Source organism: Scyliorhinus canicula, chromosome 8 (assembly GCF_902713615.1).
Source record: "Scyliorhinus canicula chromosome 8, sScyCan1.1, whole genome shotgun sequence".
In the NCBI taxonomy this organism is placed as follows: domain Eukaryota; kingdom Metazoa; phylum Chordata; class Chondrichthyes; order Carcharhiniformes; family Scyliorhinidae; genus Scyliorhinus; species Scyliorhinus canicula.
In genome coordinates, this window is record NC_052153.1 from 194,061,666 (window position 1) to 194,089,194 (window position 27,529).

The 27,529-nt window shown below is 48.4% G+C and overlaps 1 protein-coding gene across 3 annotated transcripts in view; it reads right to left on the reverse strand.

Annotated features, from left to right (window-relative positions):
- LOC119970786 (FYN-binding protein 1) overlaps positions 1-27,529 on the reverse strand; it is a 247,562-nt gene that overhangs the window by 5,529 nt on the left and 214,504 nt on the right. For all 3 annotated transcript variants that reach the window (XM_038805959.1, XM_038805957.1, XM_038805958.1), the window contains 4 exons: positions 26,257-26,371; positions 12,633-12,795; positions 6,417-6,450; positions 4,068-4,111 (listed from right to left, as the gene is read on the reverse strand). In XM_038805959.1, the coding sequence (XP_038661887.1) occupies positions 4,068-4,111; positions 6,417-6,450; positions 12,633-12,795; positions 26,257-26,371 (356 nt within the window). The remainder of the gene's footprint in view (positions 1-4,067; positions 4,112-6,416; positions 6,451-12,632; positions 12,796-26,256; positions 26,372-27,529) is intronic.

Sequence of the window (27,529 nt, forward strand, 5' to 3'; positions counted from 1 at the left end):
CGGAATGTTCTGTCTGAGAGTGAGAGAGACAGATTCACACAGCGAGTGGTTAGGATCCGGAATGTTCTGTCTGAGAGAGAGACAGATTCACACAGCGAGTAGTTAGGATCCGGAATGTTCTGTCTGAGGGAGAGACAGATTCACACAGCGAGTGGTTAGGATCTGGAATGCACTGTCCGAGAGTGTGGTGGAGGCAGGTTCAATTGTGGCTTTGATGAGGGTATTGGACAATTATCTGAAGGGAAAAGATTTGCAGGGTGACATGGAAAGGGTGAGGAGGGGAATGAGCTACGTTGCTCTTTCAGAGAACTGGCACCGAGGTGATGGGCCAAATGATGACCTTTAGGGCTATAACTATTCTATGACAGGATTTTACCAAAATGATGTCGAGTGTATGACTCTGACTGGAAACCGGTTTGTCTCTCTCCAGAATCTCTTTTCTTTGCAGAGTTAAGTTTTGGATTTCTAAACAGCACAAATAGAAGGAGCTGGGTGGGTGAGCCGGGTTCTGGCAGCTCTTTCAAATTCCTTTTGCCTTATGACCAGTCATTATTGTTGATAACATTCTAAATAACAAGTATGAACAGCCTGGTTCCACAAACGTCATCTTTAAATGGCAGCCTAGTCAGCACTGGCTTTAAATTCCCCACACATCAACACGGAATGGAGGACTCGCCCTCACCTAAAGCATGGGAGAAAGCCGCCCCCACCGAGGTATCGGGGCTCTCTTTCCCTCACCCCCACTCCCACACAGGTAATAGAACAAAGAACAGTACAGGCCCTTCAGCCCACGATGTTGTGCTGACTTTTATCCTAATCTAAGATCAACCTAACCTGCACCCCTTCAATTTACTGCTGTCCATGTGCCTGTCCAAGAGTCGCTTAAATGTCCCTAATGACTCTGACTCCACCACCTCTGCTGGCAGTGCATTCCACACACCCACTACTCTCTGTGTAAAGAACCTTCCTACAATCACCTTAAAATTATGTCCCCTCGTGACAGCCATTTCCACCCTAGGGAAAAGTCTCTGGCTATCCACTCTATCCATGCCTCTCATCACCTCTATCAAGTCACCTCTCTTCCTTCTTTGCTCCAGTGAGAAAAGCCCTAGCTCCCTCAACCTTTCTTCATAAGACCTGCCCTCCAGTCCAGGCAGCATCCTGGTAAATCTCCTCTGTACCCTCTCCAAAGCATCCACATCCTTCCTATAATGAGGTGACCAGAACTGGACACAATATTCCAAGTGTGGTCTAAGTGTGGTTTATAAAGCTGCAGCAAAACCTCGCTGCTCTTAAACTCAATCCCCCTGTTAATGAAAGCCAACACACCATACGCCTTCTTAACAACCCTATCAACCTGGGTGGCAACTTTGAGGTATCCATAGACATGGACCCCAAGATCCCTCTGTTCCTCCACACTTCCAAGAATCCTGCCTTTAACCCTGTATTCAGCATTCAAATTCGACCTTCCAAAATGAATCATCCTCAAAGAATTCAATGAGGCTTGTGAGGTATGACCTGCCCCTCACAAAGCCATGCTGACTATCTTTAATCAAACTATGTTTTTCTACATAATCATAAATCCTATCTCTCAGAATCGTTTCCAATATTTTGCTGATGGGTCTGTAATTACCAGGGATTTCCCTATTCCCTTTCTTGAACAGGGGAACAACATTCACCTCCTTCCAATCATCCGGTACTACTCCAGTGGAGAGTGAGGATGCAAAGATCCTCCCTCGCTTCCCATAGTAACCGTGGGTATATCCCCGGCTTTTCTTTCCATCCCCTCTTGAAATGAAATGAAGTGAAAATCGCTTATTGTCACGAGTAGGCTTCAATGAAGCCCCTAGTTGCCACATTCCGGCGCCTGTCCGGGGAGGCTGGTACGGGAATTGAACCGTGCTGCTGGCCTGCTTGGTCTGCTTTAAAAGCCAGCGATTTAGCCGAGTGAGCTAAACCAACCCCTTCATGACACACAAGTATCAGGGCTCTCTCCCCCCTCTCCTACCCAGCGCTATGGCAGTATTGCGGGCATTCACCTCCCCTCACTGCCATCACCCATTCCTTCACAGCCATCTCCTCCCCCCTGAGAGGCAACGTTCCCCCCATTACAAGCATTGTCGCCCCCGCCCCACTTCACAGGCACCGACCCTTCCCCCTACCTAAACCCCCAATGTCCCTCTCTTCCCAGGGTCTATACTCACCTTGGCACCCCTGGTGGGTTAGCATTGATTCCCATTCTTACACAGCTGCTGTACACTTCATCGGCATGACGTCACGCCAGTGAGGTATGAATATTGAGTGAGAAGGTTCATATGGCTGGGAAGTCCTTCTAATGATATGTCAATCAATTAGAATATATGGAAATGAGGTTGCCGACTTGCGCGAGACTTTGCGCCGGTGCTGTCGTTCGTGCCCGTGGCGAACATGGGCAGTATCTCCGGGGCACGGCAGCACATGTTCACTCAATTAATTCCTGGGGTGAGGACTATGACGTGAAAGTTGAATAGACTTATTGGAGTATGAAATTCTGACAAGGTTTGATAAGGTAGATGCTGAGCGGTAGGTTTACTTGGCTGGAGAGTCTTTGCTTTGGGGGCAATCTTCTAAGGCCAAGATGAAGAATGTCCTCATTGCGGCCTGTCAGTCTTAGGAGGGCGGTGGACGGTCAGTCAGTGAGTTAGTCAAGGCTGAGCAAAATAGACTTTTGATCTCCAAGGAGTGGCCAAATGGCTCATTCCTGATCCTAGTTTGTATGTTTTTAAGAGTCCTTCTTATGTTCATCCTTGTTGATTCAGCTCTCTCCTCTTGGCCTAGCTAACCTTCCTTTTGTTACTGATGGTTTTTGCTGGCATTTATCGATTCCCTTCTCTAAGTTTTCCCTCTGTAATCTCCTGATCTGTGCAGCTGCCTTCCCAGATCTAAATCGCTTTCAATTATACATTTATCCTGGATGTTATCCTTTGTACATTCCAATATCCTTCATTGCAGATCTGCTGCACCCTCTGCCATTTTGTGCAACCATTTTAATGATTTATCTACCAGTCCACTGTTGTTAATGATTCTATTAAAGCCAAGGTCTGACGAATTCCATGAGAATGCAATCATTCATTTACTAATACCACACAATGTCATTTGAAGATCTTCCTTTTCACTGTAACCTCTTTAACGCGTGTTTCTTCCTCCTCACACATTTTAAAATTGAACACATGCGTACTCTGGGATAAATTGTCGAGGAATAATGTTACACCGTTCCACTCCTGATACGGAGTCTCGTTAAGTGGAGAGAGGGGCCGGAGATTTGAGGCCTTTGCACCCAGCATGATCCTGCACAGTGAGAACAGACTACATATATTTTTACAGGCTAAAAGAGTCATTGAAAGCTGGAGATGCTGGTAACAGTGGCTCGACCACCTGAAAGGCATTGAAAATATCGAGTGTTTTATGTGTCTCTCAGTGCCAGATTTCCCTTGCTGTCTCATTCAGTGGAATAGACAAACATTTTGGGAAATTTGCAGATGTTGCTTGTATTCTGTTCCTTTTGCATGCCAGCTTTTGACAAAGAGTCATCCAGACTCGAAATGTTAGCTCCTGTCTATCTCCCCCTGAGATTGTCCGGTATTTTCTGTTTTTGTAACATCAGCAAAGGTTGTAATCTTTTATTGTCACAAGCAGGCTGACATTAACACTGCAATGAAGTTAGTGTGAAAAGCCCCAGTCGCCACATTCCGGCGCCTATTCGGGTACACAGAGGGAGAATTCAGAATGTCCAATTCCCCTAACAGCACGTCTTTCGGGGCTTGTGGGAGGAAACCGGAGCGCCCGGAGGAAACCCACGCAGACACGGGGAGAACGTGCAGACTCCGCACAGATATTGACCCAAGCTGGGAATCGAACCTGGGACTCTGGCGCTGTGAGGCAGCAGTGCTAACCTCTGTGCCACCGAGCTTTCGCTGACAGATCACAGATCATTCAGAACTTAATGCATCTTTCTTGGTGCATAGATGCGCTCCATGTCACGCACCCCTCAGGTCTTCTCCAAAGGAAACATTTGATTGCTCACATACCTGTATCAATATCATCATAGATCTCGCCATCCCCTTCTTCATTTCTAAAAAGAAAATAATAAGAATTTAATCTTAATGCCTACTGTTAAAACACTTAACATCAGTAAGGTTCCTTTTTGTCCTTTTCTGACTCAGCTGTACAGATTTATATGCTTCATTTTTATTCAGCTCAACTCTGAACAATAATTGACTTCCTGTGGTGCAAATGTTAATAGTTTGGCCATTCCATTCTCACAATAACTTTGCAAAATAATCAGTCCTTTTTCTTGTCATTCTGAGAAGTAGAGCAAATCATTTCTTCGTATTCGAGTCCAGAGGAAGTGGATGAGTATTGTCCAACAGTTTCTCTGGCCGAGTGCCTGGCCATGACTAATTCTTTTTTTAAATTCTCTTTAGAAGGAGGCCATTCGGCCCATTGAGTTTGCACCGACCCTCTGAGAGGGCCACCTACCTAGGCCCGCACCCCTGCCCTCCCCTCATAACCTCACCTAACCTGCACACCTTTGGTCATTCAGGAGCATTTTTTAGCATGGCCAATCCACCTAACCTGCACACCTTTGGTCATTCAGGAGCATTTTTTAGCATGGCCAATCCACCTAAACTGTACACCTTTGGACTGTGGGAGGAAACCGGAGGAAATCCTCGCAAACTCCACACAGAATCACCCAACGTCGGAATTGAACCCAGGTCCCTGGCGCTGAGAGACAGTAGTGCTAACTACTGTGCCACCGTGCTACCTCTTGTTGTCAAGGGTAGGTGTGTTGTAGAATGATGTGTCTCATGGTAAGTGTGGTGTCTTGGAACTCTTTTTTTTTGATCGCATTTGGGGGTCCAAAAGAAACTTTGCAGAATTCTTTTTTCCTCAATTGGCCGGAGGGGCTTTGTCTGTCTCGCCTGTCTCAAGCTGGTGGGCAGGCAGCTTTGCAGGTCATGATGCTAAGTTGCAAAATGACCGTATGGGACAGGCTAAATAGGCCAACTATGTCTTCCCTCTGCCCATCAGTTTTGTACACTCGCATAATATATTGACTGCTTTGCTATTAAATAACAAAAGCTGTTTAACTGGTGGCTGGATTATTTTTGGCTGGTGTTTCTTTCAAGTAATGACCATGCTGCTTTGAATGACGAGCCAAGTATGAATGTAATGGTTTTATAAGTGGTAGCGGTACAATGAATTAACTGATTGTACCCATTCTCCTTGTTAAGGGCCGGGTTTTAATAGTACAGAAAGCTGGATTAACAATCCAGAGAAAAGAGTTCAACTCCCAACATGGCAGGTTGAGAATTTGAATAGTTTTAACATTTGCCAATTAAAAGCTATTAATAATTTCGAAATTGGGGGCAGCACGGTGGCCTAGTGGTTAGCACAACCGCCTCACAGCGCTGAGGTCCCAGGTTCGATCCCGGCTCTGGGTCACTGTCCGTGTGGAGTTTGCACGTTCTCCCCGTGTCTGCGTGGGTTTCGCCCCCACAACCCAAAAATGTGCAGAGTAGGTGGATTGGCCACGCTAAATTGCCCCTTAATTGGAAAAAATAATTGGCTAATCTAAATTTATTAAAAAAAAAAATAATTTCGAAATTATTAAAAGTAGGAATGAAACGACTGGATTGTCTTAAAAATCGAACCTGATTATGAATGTTGTTCAGGAAGGAAATCTGCCATCCTTACCTGATCTGTCCTATATTTGACTCCAGCCTCACATCAATGGGTGGGATTGTCTGCTCAACCTACTCAATGGGAGGTGGCCTGCCATTGGCTGGTGGTGGGATGTTCTGGTTCCACGCTGTCCATGAGGGACCCATGACGGGGGTGCGCGGTCAGAGGGACTGGACATTCCCCCCAGCGTGAGTGGCTGGAAAGTTTGTCCCCAAACTTCCCTTTGCCCTGCCCAATCCACCTAACCTGCACATCTTTGGACTGTGGGAGGAAACCGGAGCACCCGGAGGAAACCCACGCAGGCACGGGTAGAACCTGCAGACTCCGCACAGAATGTCCTCATTCAGTATAACTCCACTAATACTTATCTACATTGTACTTTCTTCCTTAAGTGTTGAGATTATTTTTGCTCTTATATTTGAGAGTTTCGGAACAGCCGTCAAGGTCATGTTTCATTTTCGCTGTGGGAATTGAACTTTAATGGTGATATTTCTCCCTCAGCCAACATCACCATAAATATGTTATCCGGGTCATTATCGCCTTGCTGTTTGTGGGATCTTACTGTGCACATTTTGGCTCTCTTGTTTCCTACATTACAACAGTGACTACACTTCAGAAATGTTTCCATGTCTTTGGAAAATCAAACAGAAAAATCTGATAGAAAAATCGGGTAGATTGTGTGATATACTCACCCTAATGCTAAGTTGACTTTTTGAACATATCCAACTGGTTTTGAAAAAAAGAAAATGCATCAAATTAGTAATCATATATGATAAACAGGATTAATAAATGCTGTTACTACACCACGGTGGAAAATGTTGAAAATATTTAAAAGATCTTTCAGCATCCAAAACAGATGGAGCAGGGGCGACCTGGGGGAAGTGAACAGTTACAGCCAATTAGGCTTCCTGCTTCCCTGCTCGTCTGAAGAGGTGGGACATCCACTGGGCAGCTTCTGGGTCCTTCATAAACGCAGAATTGGCTTGGTGCCATGGGAACCCGGTCAACCACTTTAACTGAGCCGGGAAGAAATTGCAACTTTTCAGTCTGTGCACTCCAACGGGGAAAATAAAGGGCCAGGATCAGAAGAGGCCCAAACAGACAGGTTCATAAACCTCCTTTTAAACTTTCTTAATTGGGTTACGAACTTGAGGCCCAGCAGAGGTCATCCACCCCAGCTGATCTGCCCCCGTGAAGCAGAGTCAGGGAGTCCATTGTTGATGTGCCCTTGGAACATTCCACCCAGCCCATCAAACTAACAGCTCCACGGAAAAGAGCAGCTTGTCTGGCCTCAGAGGTGAAGGGCAAAATGGTGGGCAGAGGTTCTACTCTGCCATACACGGATCAATAGAATCTGAGGAATTGGCCTTAGGTTAAAGAAGACAGTCAAAAGTAGATTTTCAAAGCTGCCGCCACCTGTTTTTCAATCTTTCTTTCATGATCCATCAGGTGAGGGATGCTGTTCACACGGGATGTGGGCATCGCTGGCTGGGCCAGCATTTATTGCCCATCCCTAATTGCTCTTGGACGCACTGGCTCACTTGGCCGCTTCAGACTGCATTTAGGAGTCAACCACATTGCTGGGGGTCTGGAGCCTGGAGTCACATGTAGGCCAGACTAGGTTATACATGAACCAGGTGGGCTTTAACGACGGTTGTTAGATTTTTAATTCCAGATATTTATTGAATTCCAATGTCACCAACTGCCATGGGATTCAAATTCGGGTCCCCAGAGAATTCCCCTGGGTCTCTGGATTACTAGTCCAGTGACAGTACCACTACGCCACTGCCTCCTATGTATTAGTAATTAATATTAGCATCAAGCATTAATTCACTCATCCGTTAGGGAAGGAAATCTGCCGTCCTTACCCGGTCTGGCCTACATGTGACTCCAGACCCACAGCAATGGGATTGACTCAAGAGCTGTATCTAATTCCTTCTTGGAATTACACAACGTTTTGGCCTCAACTACTTTCTGTGGGAGTGAATTCCACAGATTCCCCGCTCTCTGGGTGAAGAAATTTCTCCTCACCTCAGTCCTAAAAGGTTTACCCCTTATCCTCAAACTATGACCCCTAGTCCTGGACTCCCCCACCATCGGGAACATTCTTTCTGAATCTAGATAAAAGCAAATTACTGCGAATGCTGGAATCTGAAACCAAAGAGAAAATGCTGGAAAATCTCAGCAAGTCTGGCAGCATCTGTAGGAAGAGAAAAGAGCTAACGTTTCTAGTCCAGATGACCGTTGACAATTTTTTTACTAATACTAATTTCCTTCAGCTCCTCACTAAAACTTGGGCTTCTTAGAACTTCCCGTACATTATTCATGTCTTCCTTTGTGAAGTACGAATTTAGTTCTTCAGCCATTTCTTTGTTTCCTGTTAGCAATTCCTCAGTTTCTGACGGTAAGGAGCCTACATTAGTTTTTATTAATCTTTTTCTATTTACATACCTGTAGAAACCTTTACAGTCAGTTTTTATGTTCCCCGCTAGTTTACTTTCAAATTATATTTTCCCCTTCTTAATCAATCCCTTGGTCCGCCTTTGCTGAATTTTAAACTGTTCCCAATCCTCAGGTCTATCGCTTTTTCTTGCTAATTTGTTTGCCTCTTCATTGAATCTAATACTATCTCTAATTTCCATTGTAAGCCATGTGTTGTCCACAGTTCCCTTTCTACTCTTACGTCAAATAGGAATAAACAACTTTTGGAGTTCACCTACTTGTTCCTTGAATGCTGCCATTACCTGTCCACTGTCCTTCCTTTCAGTAATGTTTCCCAGTCCGTCATAGCCAGCTCATGCCTCATACCATCACAGCTACCTTTATTGAGGTTCAGGGCCCTGGTCTCAGAATCAACTACCTCACTCTTCAGCAAGATAAAGAATTATATCATATTATGGTCACTCATCCCCAAGGGTTCCCTCACATCTACATTACCAACTAATCCTTTCTCATTGCGCAACACCCAGTCCAAGTTGGCCTGTTCCCTTGTTGGGAACATACTGATCCAGAAAACATCCCGTATACACGCCAGAAATTCCTCCTCTATTGTACCGTGTGATGAATGGTTACTGTACCTTTATCATCATGTAGGCGATGCCCCTTTAAGACCGGGCTTGGAACCCTGGGGGACTCCGCCTTCGGCTCCGCCCACCAGGGAGTCGTATATAAGGGGCCGCCCTGTAGGCGGCACCCAGTACGCACCCGTCTCGGCAACCGATTAGTTCTCTGCTTATTAAAGCCTTCTTTTACCGTTCTACTCTTTTGTGTCTTTATTGAGGGTACTACATACTGTGACTAATTTCACTCACCCAATCTGTATGCAGATTAAAGTCACCCATAATCACTTTCTTTATCACATGTATCTCTGATTTCCTGTCTGATGCTATTCCCAACATTCCCACTGCAGTGTGATGGGGTATACCAGCCCTATGAATGTTTTGTGCCCCTTGATGTTTCTTAACTCCACCCAGACAGATTCCACATCATCTGTACAAATACCTTTCCTCCATATTGTATCAACATTTTCTTTCATCAACAATGCAACTCCACCACTTTTTCCTTTCTGTCTGTCCTTCCTAAAAACTGAAAAGCCTCAATGTTTAATTCCCATCCTTGGTCGCCTTGGAGCCATGTCTCCATAATCCCAACTATATCATATCCCTTTGCATCTGCACAAATAACTCATCCATTTTATTTAGAATGCTCCGTGCGTTCAGGTCCAAAACCTTAAGGCGAGTCCTTTTAATGTACCCTGTCCTTTCCCTACGAATTTTTACAGTGTTATTATCTGATACAGGGCGTTGGTTTCTCTGCCTATCACTCTTCTTATTCCCCTTCCTGTCTTTTTCTCTTGTTCTTGATTCTTCCTGCACGGAATCCTTACATTGGTTCCCACCCCCCTGGTTTAAACCCCCCCCCAACCGCTCTAGTAAGTGCCCCCTTCCAGGTCCTCAGTCCCCGTGTTTCCCAGGTGTAACCTATCCAGTCTGTACAGGTCCCACCTTCCCAGAACCGGTCTCAATGCCCCAGGAATCTGAAACCCTCCCCCTCACACCATCTATTCAGCCATGTCTTATAGAGTACATAGAATTTACAGTGCAGAAGGAGGCCATTCGGCCCATCGAGTCTGCACCGGCTCTTGGAAAGAGCATCCTACCCAAGGTCAACACCTCCACCCTATCCCCATAACCCAGTAACCCCACCCAACACTAAGGGCAATTTTGGACACTAAGGGCAATTTATCACGGCCAATCCACCTACCCTGCACATCTTTGGACTGTGGGAGGAAACCGGAGCACCCGGAGGAAACCCACGCACACACGGGGAGGATGTGCAGACTGCGCATAGAGAGTGACCCAAGCCGGAATCGAACCTGGGACCCTGGAGCTGTGAAGCGATTGTGCTATCCACAATGCTACCGTGCTGCTCTAATGCTCGTGCTGCTCTTCATCCGATACAATCTCCCATTTCTACTCTGACTAACACATGGCACCGGTAATAATCCTGAGATCACTACCTTTGAGGTCCGACTTCTGAACTTTCTTCCTAACTCCCTATATTCTGCTTTCAGGACCTCATCCCTTTTTTAAATCTTTGTCGTTCATACTGATATGTATCACGACACTGGCTGTTCACCCTCCCCCTCCAGAATGTCCTGTACCTACTCCGAGACATCCTTGACCCTAGCACCAGGAAGGCAACAGACCATCCTGGAGTCTAGTTTGGGGCCACAAGCACACCAATCGAATCCCCTATGACTATTGCATTCCCACACATTTTACTTCCCCCCTCTGCAGCAGGACCAACTGTGGGGCAATGAACTGCGGTTACAGCACAGACAGAAGCATTTGGCCTGTTGGGTCTCTGTTGTGTCTCTGCAGCACCTAGTGCCACACCCCTGCCTTTTTCCTGTCGCCCTGCACATTTGTACTTTTCAGATAATTATCCAATTCAAGGTTGAAAACCTCAATTGACCCTTCCTCCACCACATTCTCAAGCACTGCATTCCAGATCCTAACCATTCGTTGAGTGAAAAATGTTTTCCTCGTGCCCCTATTGTTCTTTCGCCAATTAAATCTGTGTCCCCTGGTGCTTGATCCTTTCGCTAATAATAATAATCAGTTATTGTCACGAGTAGGCTTCAAATGAAGTTCCTGTGAAAAGCCCGTTGTCGCCACATTCCGGTGCCTGTTTGGGGAGGCTGGTACGGGAATCAAACCCGCGCTACTGGCATTGTTCTACATTACAAGCCAGCTATTTAGCCCACTGTGCTAAACCAGCCCCTATGGGAACAGCTTCTCCCCGTCTACTCTGTCCAGATCCCTCATGAGTATGAATACCTCTGTCAAATCTCCTCTCAACCTTGTCTTCTCCATGGCAACAGTATAACTTCTTCAATTATTCTGCAACTGAAGTGTTTTATACAGGTTTAACATAATCACATTGCTTTTGTACACTCTGCCCTTATTGATAAAGCCCAAGATACTATGGGCTTTATTAACCAGGATCTCAACTTAGCCTCCCACCTTCAACGATTTACGTGCATATACAACCAGGTAGGTCCTCTTGACAATCCCTGATCCTTTTAGCTTGGGCTCAATAAAATCTGAGACGGATCTGCAGGTATCAATTATTGTATTATTTCCACCAGCTTGCAAGGCTGACTCACTCGTGGGACCTTAGAACACACAGCTGTCTCCTAGAGCTCCCAAAAGCCAGTGAGAGAGAGAACAAAGGAATCACAGCACATATAGATTGAATCACATCAAGATTCGCATACAAGCTTCCCATAGATCAATGTATACACCTTCCGACCTGGCCATATATCCTGATTGGCTCACTTCGCATTTCCCAATCCTGGCCTCTTGTTACCCAGCATCCTTTTCTCCACTCTCTCCATGAGGCAAAGCTCCCCTCCCCCTTCCTAGCCATGCTGTGCTCATCCCTTTGTTCTCTGTCTGTGAGCTCATTCCCCTCAGGGTCCTACTGTCCATCATATTCGTTTGTTCACTTCCTCATTCCTTCCTTTTATCATTTCATGATAACCCATCGTGTCCAAGCTGTAGCTATGGCCCCTCAGCTAAGAAAACTCGTTGCTGCATTTCTAAATCCTATTGCAGCAGCCCATCGGCCGCTGCACCCTCGTGGACCCTAACAGTCAATGCTCTAGGGGCGGCTATCTGTTCCAGCGCACCCTACATTTTACCCATCACGCATTTAAGGATGGCCAGGCCCACAAAGATGCAGGCGAGATAGTCAAGAGCATACTGGTTCTGCATGGCAAACAACCGAGTAGAGATAATTCCTTGGTTATTGCCCCGAGGGCCCCTAAGGTTTCGTTGCCCAGGATGGTAAGGCCACAAATAACTGAACCTGCCCAGCGTGCCAACTGGTGGTGCAGTATCCCCCAGTAGCCCAGTTCGTCCAGCTTCGGAAAGCCCATTCGGGTTTCCTAGCCATGCTGTGCTCATCCCTTTGTTCTCTGTCTGTGAACTCATTACCCTCAGGGTCTTACTATCCATCATATTCGTTTGCTCACTTCCTCACTCTCCTCCTGCACCCCGTTTAGAATTGTTCCCTTTCTTTTATATTGCATCGTCCTTCCCAAATGAATCACTTGACACTTTTCGGCATTAAGTTTCACTTGTCCGCCTGTTCCACCTACTTATTTTTACCCTTTTGGAGTTCGAAGCTATCCTCCTCATGATTCACAATACTTCCAAGTATTGTATCATTTTGAAATTGTCATTAATTTATATCAGGAAGAGCAAAGGTCCCAACACTGACCCTGGGGAATCCACTATAAACCTCCTCCAGGAGAGAAAAAGAGGAAATAGAGGAATGACAAATCTGTACCAATCTCTCATTAAAGCTTTAAGATCCTGTTCAATTAAAAAAAGACGTACATTTCCCATCTTCGTTCCGACAGAGCAGTTTTGTATCGTCGGTGTGCTGGATAATGTCTAACACTTCGCCCGCCTTCACTGGCAGGTCACGGCTCGCCCACTTCTTAGCAGTTAGGTTCTGGATAACCTCAACAGTTCCCAGAACCCGTATTTCTCCATCGTACTGTGGTGGGGAAAACAAATTTAGTAAAATCTTGACATTCTCAAAATAGAACTCAAATGAAAAGTCACCAAGTAGATAAATAACTGATTTCAATTATATTGGCTGCTATGTGAAGGAAATACTGGGCGGGATTCACCGTCGGCCGATGCCAAAATCGCAAAACACGATTGGGTGGAGAACAGCCTCCGCGGCAAAATCGCGGTCGGCACCGGTTTGACGCCAAATCGGGATCCTCCGGCACCCCAAAAATGGTGCAAATGTGTCGCTCGCCGCACGGCGTTTAAGCACCGTTGGCGTATCATTAGCGGGCCTGACCATTTATTCTCCGGGGCCTCTGCGATTCACCGCCTGCGATGGGCCGAGTTCCTGACGGCGCGGTTCACTTGTGGTCTCAGAGATCGGGAACCCGGCGTGGCGGCTGCGGACTGTGTCCAACGCCGCCACAGTCGGCCGGATGCCATGCTGCTGCCCGGGGTGGGGGGGGGCGTCCGCGACAGGTGGGGGACTGGTGGGGGTGGGTCGGGTCCGTGCGTGGCCGGCGCCATGTTGTACGGTGCGACCGCCGCAGGTTGTCGCCGTGCGCACGCGCGGCCACGGACCCGGCAATTCGCCAGCCGTTTTTGTCGTGGGAGCCGGGGGTTTTAGCCGGCGCGGCAGCTAGCCCCTCGCCGGTCGTAGGATCGGTGAAGGCGCGGCAGCCGATTTGTGCGCTGTAAAACGCCACAGTTCCGATGCCGGCGTCGGCACTTAGCCTCCAAAACGGTGAATCCAGCCATCATTTTTCAAATAGTTCTGGTGTCTACTGTGGGATTCTCTGAAGCAGGAAAAAAAAAATTACAACTGGGAAAAGGTCATAAATAGATAAGTCAAAGCTATTAAATTTTATTTTACCTGATTGTGCTGGCCATAAGGGGAATATAAAATAATTTATATCCGGGGAATGGTAAATTTCAAAGATAACCTGGGCTAGTGCTTGGCCCTGGAATCCCAACACAAGTAAATTACCCAATAGTTTGGATACAGTTTGCGAGATATTTGGCCCTTGCCTGCCCCAATGACTTATGGGTACCAAATTCGTAAGTGAAACACAACAAATATTTATTTATAACAACAATAATGAAAAATGAAATTAAATGAAAATCGCTTATTGTCACGAGTAGGCTTCAATGAAGTTACTGTGAAAAGCCCCTAGTCGCCACATTCCGGCGCCTGTTCGGGGAGGCTGTTACGGGAATCGAACCGTGCTGCTGGCTTGCTTGGTCTGCTTTCAAAGCCAGCGATTTAGCCCAGTGTGCTAAAGACATGTAATAATTCTGCTAGAATAACGGCCAACTAATCTACAACCCCCCCCCACTTTTACCGCCCCACAAGACAGATACATGCAGGGGGAGGTGAAAAATAAAAGAGGACTAATGTGAGATGGAAGATGAGAGTTCTTGCTTCAATGGTGAAGTTCTTTTTTTCAGCTGACTGTCCTTCCAGGGCGTGAAGTGATTGAGAACCTCCGGTTGGATGGCTAACGAGGATCTTCTGGCTGGAACATTCAATCTGAATTCCCAAACTGAGGGATTCCCTCTGGGGAGTCACTTTCACTATTATTAACCTGGGCCTTCACTCAGAAGGTCTGCCTCAGGCCTGTGTAGTTCTTATTTGTTTCCAACTCCACCAGAATGTTCCCGAGCTTTACTGAGACGTTTTTAAGCAACTGGCCCTGTCTGCAGCTATTGCTGGACTTAACTTTCTTGCAGTTCATTCTGACTGTAGAGAGAGAAAGGTCTTTACTTTGAACCCTCACATCAGGTAAGAGAGAGATCAGGGCTGTGACCCTTCAGCTTCTTGATCAAAACAAAACTAACTTGGAAACAGTCTGACAGAGAAAAGGAACATTGCATAACAGTCACTACCAATAGATGATCAGCTGAGGTCCCGGCAAAGTAAACTGCTCATTGGCCGTCAGCCAAGTCCATAAAGATGAGTCACCATCAATGTAATAATAATAATAATAATAATAATTTTTATTATTGTCACAAGTAGGCTGACATTAACACTACAATGAAGTTACTGTGAAAAGCCCCTAGTCGCCACACTCCGGCACCTGTTCGGGTACACGGAGGGAGAATTCAGAATGTCCAATCCACCTAACAGCACGTCTTTCGGGACTTGTGGGAGGAAACCGGAGCACCCGGAGGAAACCCACGCAGACACGGGGAGAACGTGCAGACTCCGCACAGACAGTGACCCAGCCAGGAATAGAACCTGGGACCCTGGTGCTGTGAAGCAACAGTGCTAACCACTGTGCTACTGTGCCGGCCACATGTCAGCACATCTGGCTGGATTCCTATTTTTTAAAATTAAAGGTGAAGTCCATCTTAAAAGTGGAGATTCCAGTAATTGTCCAGGTATAATGATAAAAGCCAAAACAAAAGAAAATAAAGGGAGTAAACAGGGGACAAACAGGGATTAACAGGAGGATCCTTTTTTTACACAGAGGGTAGTGGGTGCCTGGAACTTGCTGCCGGAGGAGGTGGTGGAAGCAGGGACGATAGTGACGTTTAAGGGGCTTCTTGACAAATACATGAATAGGACGGGAATAGAGGGATACGGACCCCGGAAGTGTAGAAGATTTTAGTTCAGACGAGCAGCATGGTCGGCACAGGCTTGGAGGGCCGAAGGGCCTGATCCTGTGCTGCACTTTTCTTTGTTCTTTGCTTAGGAAAGGATGAAAAAGGAAAAAGCATATTTGAAGAGAGGTTAGGGGCTGTGTTGGATGCGGCCATGTAAGAGCTCCTCATGAGCTCTACAGGGGCTGGTTTAGCTCACTGGGCTAAATCGCTGGCTTTTAAAGCAGACCAAGCAGGCCAGCAGCACGGTTCGATTCCCGTACCAGCCTCCCCGAACAGGCGCCGGAATGTGGCGACTAGGGGCTTTTCACAGTAACATTCATTTGAAGCCTACTCGTGACAATAAGCGATTTTCATTTCATTTCATTTTCATAAGAGTGCTGTGTGGTGGGACAGATCTGTGAAGAAGGGTTTGATTGTTCCATGAAGTAGGGTTTTGGTTTAAAGTCTTGAATTTCCAGTCAAGTGGGAGAGAGAGAGATGCCTTGGTAAATACCTCCCCGACAGCAATAGTGGTTAGTCTAATCTAGTAAGAATATTTTGGGGAAATGGTAAGCAAGACTAACTTGTACCGTGTAACTGTAATCTATTTAAGTTTAAGTATTCTTTTGTCCATAAATATTTTAATTTAATATTTCAAACCTCCAGACGGGTGACTGGAATTTTGAGCTCCTGACCTCAGTACACGCATTTTCTCGTGGTAATTACAAATAGAAAATAGTTGTAATTACTTGTCAAGTTTCCCTTTTGGGATCTGGTTCATTTGGCACTTACAAGCTGCCAGATCTTAACAGCTACATACACTTGTCAAAAAAAATCCATAAAATAAATAAAATAACTATTAAGCAAATTAACAGGCCATTTAGGTGAACTAATTTAGTTGAATTCTCAGGTCACTGATCAAATATTAATGTTGTTGCAGTATTGGGGCAGCACGGTAGCATGGTGGTTAGCATAAATGCTTCACAGCTCCAGGGTCCCAGGTTCGATTCCCGGCTGGGTCACTGTCTGTGTGGAGTCTGCATGTCCTCCCCGTGTGTGCGTGGGTTTTCTCCGGGTGCTCCGGTTTCCTCCCACAGTCCAAAGATGTGCGGGTTAGGTGGATTGGCCAGGCTAAATTGCCCTTAGTGTCCTAATAAACAAGGTTAATGGGGGTTGTTGGGTTAGTGGTATAGGGTGGATACGTGGGCTTGAGTAGGGTGATCATTGCTCGGCACAACATCGAGGGCCGAAGGGCCTGTTCTGTGCTGTACTGTTCTATGTTCTATGTTCTATCCACACTGAGAGAATAAGCATGAATGGCAGGTAGGATGCAAACGATACTCTTTCATTACAATACACAAATCTGCTCTCTCCCCGAACGGTCTCCCTCCCTGACCTGCACCCAGGTTGGGGTTTTTATACTGTGAAGGCTCCCCCGGTTAGAGGGGAAACCCTGCTCCGTTACAGGGGAAGTCCATATCCACTGGAGGTCACAGGGAAACGAATGGTACACCCCCTGTGGCCACAATTATCATTGATGAGATGTGAACTTATCCTAGAACTCTCTTTATACACAGATATCAAACACAACTGCTAATACAGGAGCGCTGTAATTTTCTGATTGCCTGGCATCTCTAAGGGGCGAGATATCCGCTCTGACCATAAAGATCCCAACAGTAAACAGGTAAGTACTGGGTCGGAGGGTGGATAGGGGGTTGTTCGAAATGGCCACGATCGAGGTTGTCATCAGCAGCTCTCCAAGCGGTGGGCGGGCCCACCATCAGGATCATTAAATTCCATCCAGCGATTGAACCAGCGATCGAATTGGATTAGGGAACAGGCTCAGTGGGCCGTGTGGTCTATTCCTGCCCCTGGGTTCTTGGTGGCCACTGCTGGTACAGGAGGCCCGGTTTGCAGGACTGTTGCTGGCGGCTGGAGTGAAGGTAGGTATGGCAGGCCCACCACCAGCTGTCGGGGAGGCCCCAGTGAGGTGAGGTGGAGGGTGGGGGGGGGGGGGGGGGGGGGGAGTGACAGGCAAACAGGTTGTGAGTTTTTGCCTTCAGAATAGAATATAAAAGTTGGGAACGTTTTGCTACCGTTGTACAGGGTGTTATCGAGACCATGGGGGAGGGGATTCTCTGCACCCCCCCCGCAGAGCAGGAGGCAAATCGCTGTTGGCTGGCAGTAGGATCGTCTGGTCTCATCGCTGTCAGATGGATTTCCCATTGAATCCCACCCCCCCTGTGGTGAATGTGATTCACACTATATATAGTTGCCAATATCACTCCATGTATATATGTTCGTTATCTACCCATTGTAAGTGCAGTTGCACTATCCGACCACCAGGGGGGTCGCTCTGGGAGTAAGCGAGAGTTGTACTGGCTCCTCCCTTGGCTCCGCCCAGGACTCCTCCCCCTGGGACCGATGTATAAAGATCTGTGCCTTAGAGCCAGCCTGCCAGTTCACCTGAAGTTCAACGACGAATAGGCTGGCTCTATTGTAAGTGTATTAAAGCCTCTGTTCAGATCCAACTACACGTGTTCGCTGAATTGATGGTTCCATCACCCCCACGCCCTCAACCATCCCGTCGGGAAACCCTCGGCGGGAGTTCGACATCGGAGGGACCAGAAGACTCCGCAGGCGAGAATGGCTGGAAACCAAATCTGAAATACTGTGTACGGTTCTAGTCTCCTTATTTAAGAAAGGATATGATTGCTTTCAAAGCAGTTTAGAGAAGGTTCACTCGACTTATATCTGGGGAAAGGAGGGGAAAGGTTGGACGGACTGAGCCTGTATCTATCGGAGTTTGGAAGGATGAGGTGATCTTATTGAAACAAAGAAGAAGCTGAAGAGATTTAACAGGGTGCGCGCTTAAAGGATGTTTCCCCTTGTGGGAGAGACAAGAACTTGTGGACACCATTTAGAAACCCCCATTTAAGACGGATATAAGGCGAAATATTTTCTCTCAGAGGGTCATGAATCGTAGGACCTCTCTTCCCCAGAGAGCGGTTAAGGCAGGGTCCTTGAATATTTTTAAGGCAGTGGTGGGTGGGAATAAAGGGGCTCAATCTAACTAAATTAAAACAGAGTCACGTGGCGAGTGCGTTTAGCCGGGTGTTTGCCGCTGCTCGCAGCACCACAATGTCTACCGGGACTTTGTTTTAATTCGGGGGCCTCAGTGGGGAAAACTCCGCCGAGGCTCCACGTGGTCCTGTTTCCTGAACGGAGATGCTCGGCTCGCCGGAATTCTACAGTGCAGGAAGAGATCGAGATGCCATTTAAAAATGGCGTCCGGACCCCCGACCTAACTCCCGAGCCCCCACATAGCACCAACTCACCTATAATCCACTTCACATACGCAAGGCACCCTCAGGCCTCTGGTGATATGATTTGCATACCTGTCTGCCATTGGGGCAGAGCACCGGCTTACCATTGGCCCTGGTCGGTCATGTGCTTCTCGACTGATTGGTCGAGAGGCTGAGTTAACCGCGCCTCCTTGCCGAGGTATAAATAGTCAAACGCCCGGCGGTCGTCCATTTTATTTCAGACAAACGCAGGGCTAAGTTCTAGTTTATTAAAGCCTAACTTTAGTAAAGCAACTCGTCTCTCGTGCAATTGATGGCACATCAAGGCCCGATCCCCGGCACAGGAAAAATGCCAGCCAGCCAGTGCCACCTGGGCAGTGCCAGTGCGCAACACAGTTGACACTGCCAGGGTGCCAGGCTGGCAGTGTCGGAGTGCCCAGAAGGCATCAGCAGTGCCAGAACACCAGTGTCCAGAAGACCTGGGGTCTCCGATCCCCTGCGAGACCCTCACAAGGGCCATTCTGTCTGGTCCCTATTTCTAAGGACCAGCAGGGAATGGTGCCCGCCTGAGTGCTCCCCGCGGGGCGAACGGGTTGGATCCCAGGGCCTTGGTCCATCCGGCGAGAGCACATTCGAGTGAGATAGCTGAGTATTTCCAGCATTTTGCGTTTATATTTCAGATTCCATCATCTGCAGTATTTTGTACTCCTCTTCTCTGCTCCATGATGGGCAGTGGTTACTGCAGTTAGCTTAAATTTAAGTGAGGAAATATGAGTCACTCAATGCTCAGTGTAAATGTTCTATTAATAAAGCCCACTGAAGTGGACAGAAATAGCACATTAACGCAGGTGAATTGGTTGGTGCTAATTTACCGGAAGGTTTTACCATTATTAAATTTGGAAGAGAAACCAGAAGTCACGCGGAATATGTCCCCGCTACACCAAGATATTCTCTTTTGTGCACAGGATTGTTGGTTGTGGTTCTTGTGAGGTTCAAGTCTTTTGGATGTTAATGTTTAGGGTAGGGCCAGGTTCAAAGAAAAGGAGCTGGTTGGGTCAGATGAACAATCAAGTTGTGTTTTATTTAACAAAGCCAGGGTTGTAAAGTGCATCATGCTGAAACCCTAGCTTCACGGGTTTTGTAAATAGAGACCGAGTACAAAAGCCAAGAAGCTTTGCTAAACCTACACAAAACAGTCAGAACCCACCGTGACTATGGTTCCCAGTTCTGTCAGCGGAAGGATGTGTGGGGGAGGGTTAAATGGGATAGGCATGGGCAGAATAAGGGGCCTGAAACCAGGCCAAAGACCAGGGTGTGTTTGGCTTCCTGGCCGCGTATCTGCTACCTTGTGGTGGTGGAAACTGCAGGAGGAGACTGTGGGGAGCACTGGCAGAGAGGTACACTGACTAGATGTCTGGATTTGCCAGGACAGTCTCAGATTTTAATGCAAGGCTCCGGTGTCCAGATAATTTCCTCAAGATGGTGCAAATGTCAGGTTTTCAGCTTTACCGCTTCTGGACAACCTTAAAACTATGTCAATGAGAACAAGATGGTCACAAAATGCTAAGCAACCGAAGGCACACCAGGAAGATACAGCTGGGGGGGGGGGGGGGGGGGGGGGGGGGGGGGGGGGGGGGGGGTGACCCTGGGATGATTGAAAGCTGGCTCTTGGGCGACATCCTCAGCTTGGCTTGCTCTCCAGGAGCTTGGGCAAGATCCGCCCGGGCCATTCTCCTGGATGTGGCATTGACAATACCTCTGGGCAGCCGTGAGCTCTCTGGTGGTGGAGGATGGGAGGACAGGTGGTGCAAGCTCCAGGTAAAAATGCTCAGGAAGCAGCTTGGGGGGGGGGGGGGGAACAGCTGAACAACAGCTGGAGTGGGCCACACTCACAGATACTCTTGTGTCCCCTGAATGTGAAATCTGGTCAAGGTGTCCCAGTTTTGACTATTGAAAATCTGGTCACCCGAGCTAGATTTGGGGCCACTTGAATGAATTGTCCTTTGTGGTATTCTTGGCTTTATAGACGGAGTACAAATGCTTATACATTTATATCCACCTGTAATATTGTGCCCAGATCTGGGCACCACACTTCAGGAAGGAGATCAAGACATTAGAAAGGGCTCAGGAGTAATTAATTAGAACCAACAACACAGGAACTGAGTCCCTGGAAAGACGGACGAAATAGGGAGTAGGATTCTCTTTGGGCCGACGCTGGAATCAGGCAACGCGATTGGGCGGAAAATCGGTTTTGACGGCGAAATCGTGGCGGGCTGGTTTCACGCCAAATCGCAATCCTCCGGTGCCTCGACAGCGGCGTCAATGCGTTAGGGAACACGTGTACAGTAAATGCCGTTGGCTTATCATTAGCGGGCCTGATCCGGTATTCCCCGGGCCTCTGCGATTCTCCGCCTCCACTGGGGCAAATTCCCGGCAGCGAGGTTCACTTGTGCTTTTAAAAATCATGAAACAGATGTGTGTGAACATCGTTGGGGGGGCGGGGGGGGGGGGGGGGGGGGGGGGGGGGGCAGAATCATATATTTTGGTCCTGCCCAAAGCTGGAGGATTACTGGAAGGAGGTGTTTAGGGTAATCTCTAAAGTGGTGCACGTGAAACGGGACCTGGGCCCTCGGGAGGCCATATTCGGAGTGTCGGACCAGTCGGGGCTGGAAACGGGTGCGGAGGCAGATGTTGTACCCTTCGCCTCATTGATCGCCCGAAAGTGGCTCCTGTTGGGATGGAGCCACCCTTTGCCCTGGCGTGGTAGGGGGACCTGCTGGAATTCTTGACTCTTGAGAAGGTTAAGTTTGAACTGAGGGGAAGGATGGAGGGGTTCTACAATTCATGGGCATTATCCATTATGCACTTTCACATCGAACATTAGAGGGGGAGTGTTGGGAGGGTTGGGGTGAGAGGGACTGACTGTATGTGCTAATGGTGACTATGGGTGATTCCTGATTCCTTTTTGTTAGTTGGTTATGTTAACATGCGGGCTAATGTTTGGGGTTTAGTGGGAGGATGGGATTGTTGTTGTTGATTTGGGATTGAAATTATATTCGTTACTGCTTATTGTTTATTGTTGGTGGGTGTAAATTTGGAAGAAAATGTGAAAAAAGAGAATAAAAAAATTTATTCAAAAAAATAAATTGAGAAACATGCGCTGAGGGAGAGAGAGAAAATGAACAACATCGCCATAGATTGCTGACAGTCATGCTACTGGCCAGGGGGCTTCTCCCAGGGCCTGGGGGGGGGGGGGGGGGGGGGGGTGGCTTGAAGGTGGGCTGTGGGGTCAGGGTGGACGGGCACGGAGCACCATTGCTGCAGCCGGCAAGGCAACCATGCAGCTGCGCACGCTACTGACTGCCCACTGTCAGCTTAGGGGCCACGGGTCATATGGACGTCTTCCCCTTGCCGCCCTTTGGCCCAACCCAAGCTGACACACCAGCGGGATGGGCGCGCTCCAACGCAACCAATGCTAACTTGTTGGCTGGGATGAGTGTGTGTGTGGAGTGTAATGTGTGTGTGTGGCTGGGATGAGTGTGTGTGGGGAGTGTAATGTGTGTGCGGCTGGGATGAGTGTGTGTGGGGAGTGTAATGTGTGTGTGTGGCTGGGATGAGTGTGTGTGGGGAGTGTAATGTGTGTGTGCGGCTGGGATGAGTGTGTGTGGGGAGTGTAATGTGTGTGTGTGGCTGGGATGAGTGTGTGTGGGGAGTGTAATGTGTGTGCGGCTGGGATGAGTGTGTGTGGGGAGTGTAATGTGTGTGTGTGGCTGGGATGAGTGTGTGTGGGGAGTGTAATGTGTGTGTGCGGCTGGGATGAGTGTGTGTGGGGAGTGTAATGTGTGTGTGTGGCTGGGATGAGTGTGTGTGGGGAGTGTAATGTGTGTGTGCGGCTGGGATGAGTGTGTGTGGGGAGTGTAATGTGTGTGTACGGCTGGGGTGAGTGTGTGTGGGAGTGTAATGTGTGTGTGTGGCTGGGATGAGTGTGTGTGGGGAGTGTAATGTGTGTGTGCGGCTGGGATGAGTGTGTGTGGGGAGTGTAATGTGTGTGTGTGGCTGGGATGAGTGTGTGTGGGGAGTGTAATGTGTGTGTGCGGCTGGGATGAGTGTGTGTGGGGAGTGTAATGTGTGTGTACAGCTGGGGTGAGTGTGTGTGGGGAGTGTAATGTGTGTGTGTGGCTGGGATGAGTGTGTGTGGGGAGTGTAATGTGTGTGTGCGGCTGGGATGAGTGTGTGTGGGGAGTGTAATGTGTGTGTACGGCTGGGGTGAGTGTGTGTGGGGAGTGTAATGTGTGTGTGTGGCTGGGATGAGTGTGTGTGGGGAGTGTAATGTGTGTGCGGCTGGGATGAGTGTGTGTGGGGAGTGTAATGTGTGTGTGCGGCTGGGATGAGTGTGTGTGGGGAGTGTAATGTGTGTGTGTGGCTGGGATGAGTGTGTCTGGGGAGTGTAATGTGTGTGTGTGGCTGGGATGAGTGTGTGTGGGGAGTGTAATGTGTGTGTGCGGCTGGGATGAGGGTGTGTGGGGAGTGTAATGTGTGTGTGTGGCTGGGATGGGTGTGTGTGGGGAGTGTAATGTGTGTGCGGCTGGGATGAGTGTGTGTGGGGAGTGTAATGTGTATGTGCGGCTGGGATGAGTGTGTGTGGGGAGTGTAATGTGTGTGTACGGCTGGGGTGAGTGTGTGTGGGGAGTGTAATGTGTGTGTGTGGCTGGGATGAGTGTGTGTGGGGAGTGTAATGTGTGTGCGGCTGGGATGAGTGTGTGTGGGGAGTGTAATGTGTGTGTGTGGCTGGGATGAGTGTGTGTGGGGAGTGTAATGTGTGTGTGTGGCTGGGATGAGTGTGTCTGGGGAGTGTAATGTGTGTGCGGCTGGGATGAGTGTGTGTGGGGAGTGTAATGTGTATGTGCGGCTGGGATGAGTGTGTGTGGGGAGTGTAACGTGTGTGTGGGGCTGGGATTAGTGTGTGTGGGGAGTGTAATGTGTGTGTGCTGCTGGGATGAGTGTGCGTGGGGAGTGTAATGTGTGTGTGTGGCTGGGATGCGTGTGTGTGGGGAGTGTAATGTGTATGTGTGGCTGGGATGAGTGTGTGTGGGGAGTGTAATGTATGTGTGCGGCTGGGATGAGTGTGTGTGGGGAGCGTAATGTGTATGTGTGGCTGGGATGAGTGTGTGTGGGGAGTGTAATGTATGTGGCTGGGATCAGTGTGTGTGGGGAGTGTAATGTGTGTGGGGCTGGGATGGGTGTGTGTGGGGAGTGTGTGTGGCTGGGATGGGTGTGTGTGGGGAGTGTAATGTGTGTGTGTGGCTGGGATGAGTGTGTGTGGGGAGTGTAACGTGTGTGTGCGGCTGGTATGAGTGTGTGTGGGGAGTGTAATGTGTGTGTGCGGCTGGTATGAGTGTGTGTGCGGAGTGTAATGTGTGTGTGCGGCTGGGATGAGTGTGTGTGGGGAGTGTAACGTGTGTGTGCGGCTGGTATGAGTGTGTGTGGGGAGTGTAATGTGTGTGCGCGGCTGGTATGAGTGTGTGTGGGGAGTGTAATGTGTGTGTGGGGCTGGGATGAGTGTGTGTGGGGAGTGTAATGTGTATGTGCGGCTGGGATGAGTGTGTGTGGGGAGTGTAATGTGTGTGCGGCTGGGATGAGTGTGTGTGGGGGAGTGTAATGTGTGTGTGGGGCTGGGGTGAGTGTGTGTGGGGAGTGTAATGTGTGTGCGGCTGGGATGAGTGTGTGTGGGGAGTGTAATGTGTGTGTGCGGCTGGGAGGAGTGTGTGTGGGGAGTGTAATGTGTGTGCGGCTGGGATGAATGTGTGTGGGGAGTGTAATGTGTGTGTGGGGCTGGGGTGAGTGTGTGTGGGGAGTGTAATGTGTGTGTGTGGCTGGGATGAGTGTGTGTGGGGAGTGTAATGTGTGTGTGGGGCTGGGATGAGTGTGTGTGGGGGAGTGTAATGTGTGTGTGGGGCTGGGGTGAGTGTGTGTGGGGAGTGTAATGTGTGTGTGGGGCTGGGATGAGTGTGTGTGGGGAGTGTGATGTGTGTGTGGGGCTGGGATGAGTGTGTGTGGGGAGTGTAATGTGTGTGTGCGGCTGGGATGCGTGTGTGTGGGGAGTGTAATGTGTATGTGCGGCTGGGATGAGTGTGTGTGGGGAGTGTAATGTGTGTGTGTGGCTGGGATGAGTGTGTGTGGGGAGTGTAATGTGTGTGTGGGGCTGGGATGAGTGTGTGTGGGGAGTGTAATGTGTGTGTGTGGCTGGGATGAGTGTGTGTGGGGAGTGTAATGTGTGTGTGCGGCTGGGATGGGTGTGTGTGGGGAGTGTAATGTGTGTGTGTGGCTGGGATGAGTGTGTGTGGGGAGTGTAATGTGTGTGTGGGGCTGGGATGAGTGTGTGTGGGGAGTGTAATGTGTGTGTGTGGCTGGGATGAGTGTGTGTGGGGAGTGTAATGTGTGCGTGGGGCTGGGATGAGTGTGTGTGGGGAGTGTAATGTGTGTGTGGCTGGGATGAGAGTGTGTGGGGAGTGTAATGTGTGCGTGGGGCTGGGATGAGTGTGTGTGGGGAGTGTAATGTGTGTGTGTGGCTGGGATGAGTGTGTGTGGGGAGTGTAATGTGTGTGTGTGGCTGGGATCAGTGTGTGTGGGGAGTGTGCTGTGTTTGTGCGGCTGCAGCTTGTCAGCCTCCTGAGTGTCGATCACGGACCCAGCGAATCCGGCACCGTTTCTCACTGGAATCGATTGTGTTCCACGTGGCACCGGTGCTAGCCCCTTAACGGTCGCTGAGTGCGTCGAAATGCGACGTCAGTCAAGTCCACAAATCCTGCCCTGGCGTCAACACTCAGTCTCAGGAACGGAGGGGGAATCCCGCCAAGGATGTTTGCATTAGAGCAGAACATGTTGATGAAAGATTGGGTTCAAAATCACGAAGGGTTCCATTGGAGTAAATACAGAGAAACCTTCTCGCGGCAGTAGATCAGTAACCAGAGGAGATAGATTTAATAAAAATGAAAGCAAATTACTGCGGGTGGTGGAATCTGAAACCAAAGAGAAAACGCTAGAAAATCTCAGCAGGTCTGGCAGCATCTGTAGGGAGAGAAAAGAGCTAACGTTTCGAGTCCACGTGACCCGTTGTCAAAACTGGACAGATTTAATGCTATGACCAAAATAATCAGAGGTGACACGAAAAAAAAGTTAACTTTTTATGATCTAGAATGTACTCCTGAAAAGACAGTGGAAGTAGATTTAATATGAACTTTCAAAAGGGAGTTTAATGAATATTCAAAAGCCTGCAGGGTAAGAGAAAGCACAGTGGGTTGGCCGCAATTAGATAGCAGCACAGGCAGCTGGGCTGAATGGCCTAATTGTGTGCTGCATCATTCTATGATTCTGCACTGTGCTTCAAAAGCATGGACACTTTTCAGGAATCCGGCAGGGTCAAGGGTGGATCATTTTATACATTGCCCGATTGTATGCCCCATGTTACGCCTGACTGAACCGTTCAGTATCCTGCTGGGCAGGTTACATTAAAATGAAAAAGGTTCGAATAATTCAAACAAAAAAAAACTTACTTTAAATTTTTTCCTGAAGTCTTTTTCCTCCTTCTCCATCTTTTTGTTTTTTTTGGGATCTTTCTCCTCCTTTTTTCCTTTACCCGGCGTTGGTGCTTTTGGGGGCTTTGGCAAACTAAACAAAAAAGAGAACAGAATTTGGAGTGTTTACCCATCTACCTGAAACTCAGGACTTGAGATTCCCTGGTCGCCTCAACCCAACATTCCATCCGCTGTGTACGCCGGATCACCTTCCTTCTGGTCTTTGTCTTTGCAAATGGCTCCCTGACGCCATTCTCGACCCCAGGTGATTTTGAACAGCAATTCTTCAAATCTCAGAACAGTCAGTAGGGTCAATTTTAATTTATTGCACAAGCGGCCTTTCAATTCCTCTATCTCTTGCAGTTTACCCGTTTCGGCACAATACATGACGGGTGGAATTTTCCATTATTTTGGCTCAGGGTTGTTTGACTGAGAAAACTGGAGAGAATCCCACTGTTCCCAGTCCTGTATTTTTAGACGCTTAAATTTTTCTTTTTCACGAGATTCATTCTGCGGTCGTGGTGAGGTGGCTCTGATTCGCCTGCCTGGGGATTATCATAGAATTTACAGTGGAGAAGGAGGCCATTCGGCCTATCGAGTCTGCACCAGCCCTTACAAAGAGGACCCTATTGAAGCCCACGTATCTACCCTACCCCCGTAACCCAGTAACCCCCACTTAACATTTTTTGGACACTAAGGGCAATTTAACATGGTAAATCCACCTAACCCGCACATCTGTGGAACGTGGGAGCAAACCGGAGCACCCGGAGAAAACTCACGCAGACACGGGGAGAACGTGCAGACTCCGCACAGTGACCCAAACCGGGAATCGAACCTGGGACCCTGGAGCTGTGAAGCAACTGTGCTATCCACAATGCTACCGTGCTGATTAGCTGAGCATTTAATAATAATAATCTTTATTAGTGTCACGATTGTGTTATACCCTCAATTGGGGCGAGGACCCCCGAGCAAGGTCACCAACCCCACATGGTGGGAACACTGGTCCGTGCCACCTCCCTGCACTGGAGGACAGGAGTGCAGTGCAGAAAGAAGATGAATGGCCTCCTCCCTACAACCAGGGTAAGTAACTCCTGTCAGCACTCCCCTACTCACACACCCACCACACAACCACCGGGAGCTCTCATGCCCTGCCACTTCATGGGGCCTCATCAGGAATTCCCAAATATATTTACGCTGGATGTGTCTCACTCAAGTGATGTCTCTCCCAGTGCTCCCCATGGTAACACTGCCA